General features: G+C 38.5%; 1 protein-coding gene across 1 annotated transcript; it reads right to left on the bottom strand.

Moving 5' to 3' along the window:
* Positions 1-381: 381 nt before the first annotated feature.
* LOC135785733 (uncharacterized) lies at positions 382-8118 on the bottom strand. The gene is made up of 2 exons (XM_073814340.1): positions 7545-8118; positions 382-1596 (listed from the first exon to the last, which is right to left on the bottom strand). The coding sequence occupies exons 1-2, from the start codon at positions 7795-7797 to the stop codon at positions 1148-1150; spliced, it is 702 nt and encodes a 233-aa protein (XP_073670441.1). The 5' UTR covers positions 7798-8118; the 3' UTR covers positions 382-1147.
* Between the last annotated feature and the right edge of the window lie 1239 nt (positions 8119-9357).

Genomic DNA, 9357 nt, shown 5'->3' with positions numbered 1-9357 from the left:
CAAAGCTGCCGCCTCCTCAAGCTCGGAGGCGGACACTGTGAGCTCCACTATGTTGTCAAATTTGCCGGACAAGACCACAAGTCCTCGTGGGTGAATGTAAAAGTTTGACGCAAGGAGATGGAGCTGCTAAGCCGGCGTGAGCTTGACATCTTTCAGGTTCACGGCTCCACTGCTTTTTAGGCGGGGGAGCACAGGAAGGGGTGCCTCTAAAGGCTGTGACATGAGCCTGCAGCACAGCGAGAGGGAAACGTGGACTTATAAAAGGGCATAAACCCCACTCCTTTCGCTGACTCAAACGCCATTTGTCTGTAATTTTTTACAGACGTTAACCAAAAGGCTTCAATCGCGGAGTAAACAGGAGTTTCCCCCCATAGCGTCAGCTACTGACACAATGCGAAGTGAACTGTATTGAAAGGGAACATGTGGTCAATGTAAAAATCATTAATAATAAAAGCTATTGTTTTCATAGCATGTTATAATGTTGAACATTCATGCAGAATAGGACCTATACACAGTCAGTCTGGACTTTGAGATGCTATGATGATTTCAGTGTATTTGTTCATCAGTATGTTCCTTCTGATGATTTTGAAGACTTTTGGCATGAGTGAATTTCTTCTCACAGATCAAGCAGACGTAAGGTTTCTCTCCTGTATGAAGTCTCTCATGGACTTTTAAGTTACCTGATTGAGCAAACGTCTTCTCACACTGAGAGCATTTGTAAGGTTTTTCACCTGTATGATTTATCTGGTGTCTCACTAAATTGTCATGTCGACTGAAACTCTTTCCACAAACATCACAGTGATAAGGGTTATCTTCAGTATGAAGTTTTTGATGGGCTTTAAAGTGAGATGAATAAGCAAACGTCTTCTCACACTGAGCACATTTGTAAGGTTTCTCTCCAGTATGAATTCTCTGGTGTGACAATAAATTTCCACGGTGACTGAAACTCTTCCCACAGACATGACAGTAATGAGGTTTCTCTCCAGTGTGAAGTCTCTGATGGGCTGTAAGAGTAGTTTTACGATTGAAACGTTTATCACAGTGTAAACATTGAAAGGGTTTCTCTTTAGTGTGTAGTGTTTGGTGTGATTTTAATTGACTTGAATCCCTAAAGGTTTTTCCACATTCACTGCACTGATATGGACTGTCATTGGTGTGTGTAAACACATGTCCTCAAATTAGTTATTTGGCTAAATCTCTTCTCACAGTGAGGACACTTGTATGGTTTTTCTCCTGTGTGTATTCTCTTATGAGAATCAAGACTGTTTTTGGTTCTGAAGTAATGGCCACATTCAGTGCAGTAGAAAGGTTTTTTAGCATTGTGTCCCCTCATGTGAAATCTCAGATGAGATAAGGACCCAAAATCCTCCCCACACTGCTCACAGTGAAACTTCTTCTTCTTCTTCTCTCTGTGCTCTTCTGAATGAAGTTTCTTCTCTTGTAAGGCAGAAAAGCTGATCTTAGATCTGGTGCAGAGTTTCTGTTCTGTGTGTTTTCTCTGTAAATGTCGCTGTGAGCTCAATGTCTCTCCACCGGTGATGCAGGAAAGAGTCGAGGACGTTATTTCTTTATCCAAACATAATTTATTCTTCACATCTGAAAGAAACATAAAACAATGAAATGCACTTTTATTTACACAAAGAAAGATAGGGCCCTATAATTTCCACGATCACGGAATCGCGGAATTGTAAAATTAACACGGAATCTAGTGTTAACGCGGAATTTTACATATTTAATAAAAAAATTTTTTTGTGGGAGACAAACGTATGTCTGGGGGAAATGCAGACCAGGGGAAGTAAATCTGGGCGACACACCCCCTCCCGTCGTTTCAGACCCCCTCCAAAACACTGAAACCGAAGTGGCTCTCCATGACTCTGCTTTCGTCAGCGAAAAATTTAGAAATTCGATGCTAAGCAGTTCCCACATGACTTTTATGTGACCGGAGAACTGTTATTTTGTAAGTTCTCTCATCCACATCTGTCTCACTGCACCTCTCTCCCGTGCACGCACTCTCGCATCTGTCTGAAGTCCGAACACAAATCCTCATGTATTTGTCCAGTTTTATGCATTTCAAGCGAGCTGAGGCAAACTAACTATCCCTCGCATTTAAAATATAATCATCTGCATCATGGCGCTGCGTTGCTCGCACGTGCAAAGAGCTGCCTGCTCATGCTGTCCTAAGTCAGATCACTATTCTGTGTATGTTTGTAAAGTTATATGCATTTCAAGTGATTGTGTATAATATATGGATTGCGTTCCGCTGGACCGATGTGTTTAAGGCACTTCTGAAGGCACCACTGCTTTGACACCTTGTTGTAGCCTTCTGCAACAACACTAAACAATTGAATTGAGTTGTGTGCGTGTGCACGCGCGTGTGTAAATGCATGTTTTACAGTCATTAAGTAATCGTGTTATCCCGTTTTCCCCCCAAATCATTTACATTTTAATCATTAACATTAAAGGCACACTCTTTTTATGACTAAAATAACAGTAAAGTGTAAAAAAAATATTGCCAAAAATTAAAACGGAATTTGCAAAAATTAAAACGGAGAAAACAGAATTTGGGAAAATTTTAACGGAATTTGGGAAAAAATAAAACAGATTTTATAGGGCCGTAGAAAGATGAATTGAGATTCTGTATCTTTTCCTATATTCACACAGAGACAGATGACAGCTGTCAGTCCTGGGTCATTGCACATCAAAAGAAGAAAAAAAAAATTATGGTAACATAAACAGCTAAAAACATAAGTCATGAACGACAAAATAAAGCAATAAACCCCAAGAAGTAGTGGGTTACCAGTGCATTTTATAACAGCTAAGGGGCGTTGTTAGGCACGATGCGAAGCGGAGTACAAAGTAGTTCCTCAGAATCAAGTGTGACTGAAACAGAGCGCAGTTCCCAACCAACACAGGCAAAGACACAATGAAAATATGATTTAAGACTGTGGTGTTTATTTTATAAATCACCATTCATCTAATTTATCCATTACCATTTATATTGTGCAACTGTTGAAGTGATGATCAAATATGCTTGGAAGCAATTTTTTTTTAAGTTGCCACCCAGTTTTAGTGTAATGCCTTACAGAAAAATTTTCTTCTTTAAATAAACATAAAATATAAAATGAAAGAACAGACCATCTACTTTCAAGCAACAACAACAACAACAACCGTTTCATCTTACCTTCATTTGTTCTCTTATCACCTCTCAAATTTTTTACCTAAAAGCTAATTCAATTTTTGTGAAGAACTTTTGTAAGAGATCAGATTCAGAGCCTGATGAAAACACGCTGTTTTCAGTGTTGTTGAGTGAATGCGTCAGTGTTTAAGTTGGATAAGATCGCGATTCGCCACCCAGTGGATATAGCGGACGTATGAACTTGAGTTATAAACTCCTCAGACAACGTTTTCTCTTTATCGGCGAGATGACTCAACAATATTTATGGACATTTATCTGGATATCGCCATTAATTGTGCAATTGTAGACAAATTAAAAATATGATTAAAGACTGTGGTGTTTATTTTCATAAATCAGTACGCAGTAACAGTGGCGCAGTGATACTTATGTAATGTGGTCTGAACCGTGAGGTTACCGGTGTATTTTATCACGGCTTAGAACTTGTTTAAACCAATCAGAATGAAGAACCAGAACTGCCCGTTTTATAATATTAAATTCAATGCAGTGAGTAATCCACAATTTTGTAGTTGTACATCTTTCACAATCTGACCGTGATGCATTAAATCTGGGAATAACCATCGGATGTCATGAAGAAGGATTTATAAGAAATCAAGTATAATCTATATGAATATAACCGGTTATGTGTATAAGTTAGTTTACCATTATGTACTCGGGTTGTTCTATTACCAATATGCATTGCAATCATGTGTTGGCATACATTGTAAAGGTCTACCGCATAGTTTAAATGTCAAGGGTCACAGAGGGTCTTAATATAATGAGCAGCCCCCAGGCTAATGGCTAATAAACTTATTGTATTGAGCTTACATGGAGTTTGTGGGTAGCCAACCCTATATATAAAAGCCATAGTACAGAGAGAGGCAATCTGATCTTGCAGGATCTTCTCAGGACCTCAGTTGGTTCAGAGATGGTTCACCAGGATGGATTCTGCTTGTTTTGTCCGGATAATAAAAGTCTATCTTTTGAAAATGAAACTTACTGCTTTAGTATTTTATTCTTAAAGAACCCAAAAAGAAAACCACAACAATTGGCACCCCAGATGGGACTGGAAAAGACCATAACAATTGGCGACGAGGATGAGATTGGATGAGTTGTCATTAAATTGTTATTCTACAAGAAAATATCAATGCAAAAGTCACTGTTTAGTGCAGAAAAATTGTTATTTAAAGGGACTGACAGACTGATTTTGAGCTAGGGAACTGATAGACACACGTGAAGTGTTTGAAAACAGCGTTTGTGCCAGTGGTTGTGTTTGTGTGTGTGTGTGTGTGTGTGTGTGTGTGTGTGTGTGTGTGTGTGTGTGTGTGTGTGTGTGTGTGTGTCCATCTGTCCAATGACCATCCTCTCCAGTCAGAGATATTTGAGCGTATGGCTCAACTAATTTTAATGACCTATAAACAGGAGGTGTCAGAATGATACAAACAGCGAAGCGGTTACTGTGATTTTACTTGAATATTACATGGCTAGAAAAGGCTCTTACCCAATCAGATTCAAGAACCAGAAAGAAAAGTTATATTTGCCTTTAAGTAATCAAATTCACTAATAGAAACACATTTAATATTTTCATTACTTTATATACATTTAACAATACTACATTTTACTATGGTACGACCACCGGCTGAACCAGTTTAATCCGCTTACACGCTTCCTATCCCTACCGTGTTTATATATAAATATATATTAATCCCAAGGGTTTTTGTCCTTCGAGTTTTTCCCTCTGGGTTTTCTCCTAGGGGGTTTTTCATCCCCGGGAGAGTCAGCCAACTTTGGCTTCAAGAGTAACTAAATCCTAAACCAACTTTTTTAGTTAATGATCTGTAAGAATGGGGTTTTATTAGTGCTGTTCATTGATTTTAGTAAGTTTTTTGACATTTGGATATAAAGTGTTTCAATACTTCAATATATGGTGTAAAAACGTCTAAGTGCTGCCCTCTTCAGGTTGAACGGTGGCTACTGCAGTTTAATTTTTCTATTGGATGTTGGGTCCAAAAAAGAACTCGTGACGTAAGCAGGTTCAAGCTCATCACGCCCTTGTTACGATCTCACCACACACTTAGTTCATCCCCTCTTTCTCCGTTGGGATCTGCCCACTTTTCTTGCATTTTTCAAATACTGCAGTGGGTGGAGTCAGGCTCTGACCAGGGGTTTAGTTACGCTTTAACTTAGCACTTTACTGTATACTGTTACATTATTACTACGCTCGCTTATAAGTTTTTTTCTTAGCCGCTGTATTCTACTTCTTATATTATCTATTGATTTTCTGAGTTTTCCCCTACATCTACTCATGTAAAGCTGCTTTGAAACAATTAACAATTGTGAAAAGCGCTATATAGGGGAGACCGGGGTTGGTTGTCACAATTTTTATTCATGCATGAATTGCTCATCTTCAAAAAATCTTTCAGCAGTAATTCCTACATGAAATGAAACTTTGGAGTCTTGGCTTTAAATGTGTATACGTTTTACTTTTCGAATGTATTGTAACAGGAAGTAATTAACCATCAAAGACACTGGCTGAATCCCAAACCACCTACTTCCATACTATATAGTACGCAAAGTAGCGCTTTTTACATACTATATAGTATGGAAGTAGGCGGTTTGGGATTCAGCCACTCTGACACAATGTGACAACCAACCCCATCACGGGGTTGGTTGTCACAGGGTATGGGGTTGGTTGTCCCTATAGTGGTTCAATAGGATTTCAGTGATAAATTGGGATCTGAAAAGATAATGTGTAACGTTTTAGTTTTTTAAGATAGAAACGGGAAATAAGTTTTAATATGAATCCACCCCTATGATAGTTGTTATAAATGCCCCTTATGTTTAAACAATGGGATTAAAGTGGGTGATCAGTTACTTGAATAGGCTTTATGCCCAGCTGCACTATGAACTTCAGCCAGCTCCTTGTTTCCTGTCTGCCATTATTGGACAAACTGATTAATCCAGGTGTGTCTGATTATTGTTGTTGGGATTACTGAGGTCAGGCACACCTGGATTAATCCGTTTGTCCAATAATGGCAGACAAGAAACAAGAAGCTGGCTGAAGTTCAGGAAGTAGTGCAGCTGGGCATAAAGCCTATTGTCTACTGTGTTGAGAAATAAAATGAAATAATTTTTAGTGTTAAAACCTTTTTATTTATTTTATTTTAACAGCAAACAAAAACAAACAAACAAACAGACCAACAGTCTTAAAAGGTCTACATGTCCAATACTCAAATGTGACAACCATTCCCAACTGACTTCTTGACAAACATGATAAGCTAGCTGCCACACGGCTTTAACTTGATCGCTAAAAGATGATTCAAAATAAAGCTACTACTTTTAGCTTTTTAATGAGTGTTTTGTTTTTGAATGACTAATATCCTACAAGATCTCAACACAAAAACAACACCAACATTAAAATTTACTATGACCCATAAAAATAAAAAATTGTCTCCTAACCTCAATGTTTTGTGTCTGCTCAGCAAAATGTCAAGTGCAAATGAGTAAGCTATTAAAGGCTAACAAATTGATATCAAAATTGTACCACAGTGCCATGTAGTATGTCTGGAATAAGCAGTGTGACAACCAACCTGTGAGACAACCAGCCCCGGTCTCCCCTAAATCAAATTAAATTGAATAGTTAATTTTCCACACATTCTTACTTCTCTTATCACCTTCAATTTTGATCTTTCATTAGTATGATTTCTGTAGTATTCATCATGTATATTACCTTCTGTCTGTGTGCGTTTAAAACTCTCATCTAGGGCTGCACGATTAATCACATGTGATTCATCCGCGATTATAAATGCAATATTTCCCCGCTTATCAGTGAACTAGTGATGGGTCGTTCGCGAACGCCGGCTCTAAGAGCTGATTCTTTGTCGCGAACGAGCAGAGCCGAATCTTCAGACGCATGCAGGGGAGCCGGCTCTTCTAAGGGAGCCGAGCCAGAAGAGCCGAATCTATGAAAAGAGCCGGACTGCCATCACTAAAATGTAGAGCCGGAGCTTGAGCCGAAAGAGCCGAATCAATGGAAAGAGCCGGACTGCCCATCACTACAGTGAACTATGGCTCTGTGTAGTAAATGCCGTTCCATCTGAAAGCATCTGATGGCGATTTACTGCTAATGAAGGAACCGGCACTGACGAGATGCGCGTGACAATCGCTCAGTCTACTGTTTTACATTCACGTGTACCTCGCTGTAGCGTTAATAGAACCGGCTTTATTGCAACCATTTGACGTCTTGTTAGTGATGAAAAACAAAACAAAAAAGATTTTTGACCCTCTTTTTGTCTTTTGGTTTGTGACTTAAAACGACCTTTTATAAAACAATGACATGAATAAAAATACAACTATAATTGAGGAGACATACCTGAGAGAATTAAATCATGACCATCATTATGTTGGTCTTCATATTCATCTGCTGTATGTTCAGTTTTGATGTCCATCATGAAGTTCGAGCAGTCCTGCAGTTTGACTGAACACATCTTGAGTTTGGTCTGCAGGATCTGCTGCCCATCTCCAGCGTTACAGACAGAATCCAGAGACTCTGTGGAGGTTTGATCAGTAGATTCCTCATCCTGTAAGCCCTGATCAGTTCCTGATTTACAGCACATCACATCCATCTCATCATCAACACTAAAATACACAGAGACAAGACTCCGTTTACACTCAATAAAACACTCAAGAGAGAAAAACACTGAGGATACACAAACACAACATCACACGCGAGCTCTTTCTTTCTTTAGTGGGTTTATCGGCGGACTAAAGAGCTGCAGAGCGCCTCCTAGTGATGTTACCAGTGACACCGAAGCTCCGAAGCGGTGTCAAAAAAACGAACCGATTTTCATTGAAGCTTTGTATCGAAGCTTGATTCGTTCTGGCAAAATCACGTGACCAATGACGTCCGAAGCTTCGTTTCACACACACCCACGTGACTGCCTCGTTATCTGATTCAAAGGTTTAGAATTGTGCAATGCGCGGCGCGCCCTCATGGGTTGTATTGGAGTATATTACACGGAATCGATTACTAGTGAGTTTATGAGATATATATATAGTAGTAAAAAGACTTTTCTGCACCACTTAAAACCATGACATAATTTTTAATTGGTTCACACTTTATACTTTTGAGACAAGTTCTATCCTTAATTTGTTATTTTTGTTTGGAGTACCATTCGCATGAAATGGAACATGCTTTGGTCATGTATTTAATATATTGTAACATTTATTTATGAATCTATCCTTCATTTGTCAATCCATTAAGTTTTCCTTTTATATTTAAATTAATACGTTGTTTGGTTGTGGAACATGTTGTGAAACAGCACTTTCACCAGCAGAGGTCCTCATTGAGCTCTGATTTGAAAAGCTTCGAGAAATGAACCTTTTTCCGATACAATTGGGTTGAAAGCTTCACTGCTTCAAGAAAGCTTCACTTCGCCATCACTAGCGCCTCCTGCTGTACTGGAGAGAAAAGACACTCAACACTTCAATCATTCATTACACATGTTCCAAGGAGATATGTATTATACAAGCAGTCATCCAATTACTAAAGTGTATATAATGTTGTACTACATGCCATCCCGACAGGATTGAGAACACAAATTTAAGCAAAGTCAGGCTTATAACAGGAATTTGACCTGACCTGACTGTCTCAGGAAGGTGTAGAGGACTCTAACCTTAAACTGTCAGAACCATTACAAAAATAAAAATTTTTTGTGGTAAAAGTGTAGTAACCATGTGTTTTTGGTATATTGATTACTATTGGCAAAACCATGGTTTTTGGTTTTACCTGTAGTAACACCATGATTAATTTTCATAAGGGAAGGACCGTACTAGAAAGAACACAGCCTTCCCTGGTCGCGTCCTCGTGTTAATACTCCTTGTGTTCTTGTGAAACGTCATCGGTAGCGGCCCAAGTACTGTCCCAAATCCAGTTCGCATATAACATTCATATAACATCCAATGTTTATTTCATGTTATACATACTGTTAAAATAAATGATTGTGTTTTATTATATATCATTTTGTAATAAATACATTAAAGCTAATCAGCATATGCACGTTTTGCATATTTTAATAATAAAAACCAAGTACGGTTTATGCATTTTATATAGTTTGTTTTATTGTTAAAAATCTATTTTTACAGTCTATGAAAAATACATTAAAACAAGCCAGGGCTGCACATAT

The sequence above is a fragment of the Paramisgurnus dabryanus genome, chromosome 4 (assembly GCF_030506205.2).
Source record: "Paramisgurnus dabryanus chromosome 4, PD_genome_1.1, whole genome shotgun sequence".
Taxonomy (NCBI): domain Eukaryota; kingdom Metazoa; phylum Chordata; class Actinopteri; order Cypriniformes; family Cobitidae; genus Paramisgurnus; species Paramisgurnus dabryanus.
Note: the sequence above shows the minus strand (reverse complement) of the source record. Positions and strands in the feature narration are given on the sequence as shown.

Coding starts and splice junctions, on each gene's coding strand:
- LOC135785733 (XM_073814340.1), bottom strand. CDS start 7,797: ATGGATGTGATGTGCTGTAAATCAGGAACTGATCAGGGCTTACAGGAT. Junction 1,597..7,544: donor TCATGATTTAATTCTCTCAG/GTATGTCTCCTC, acceptor TGTTTCTTTCAG/ATGTGAAGAATAAATTATGT.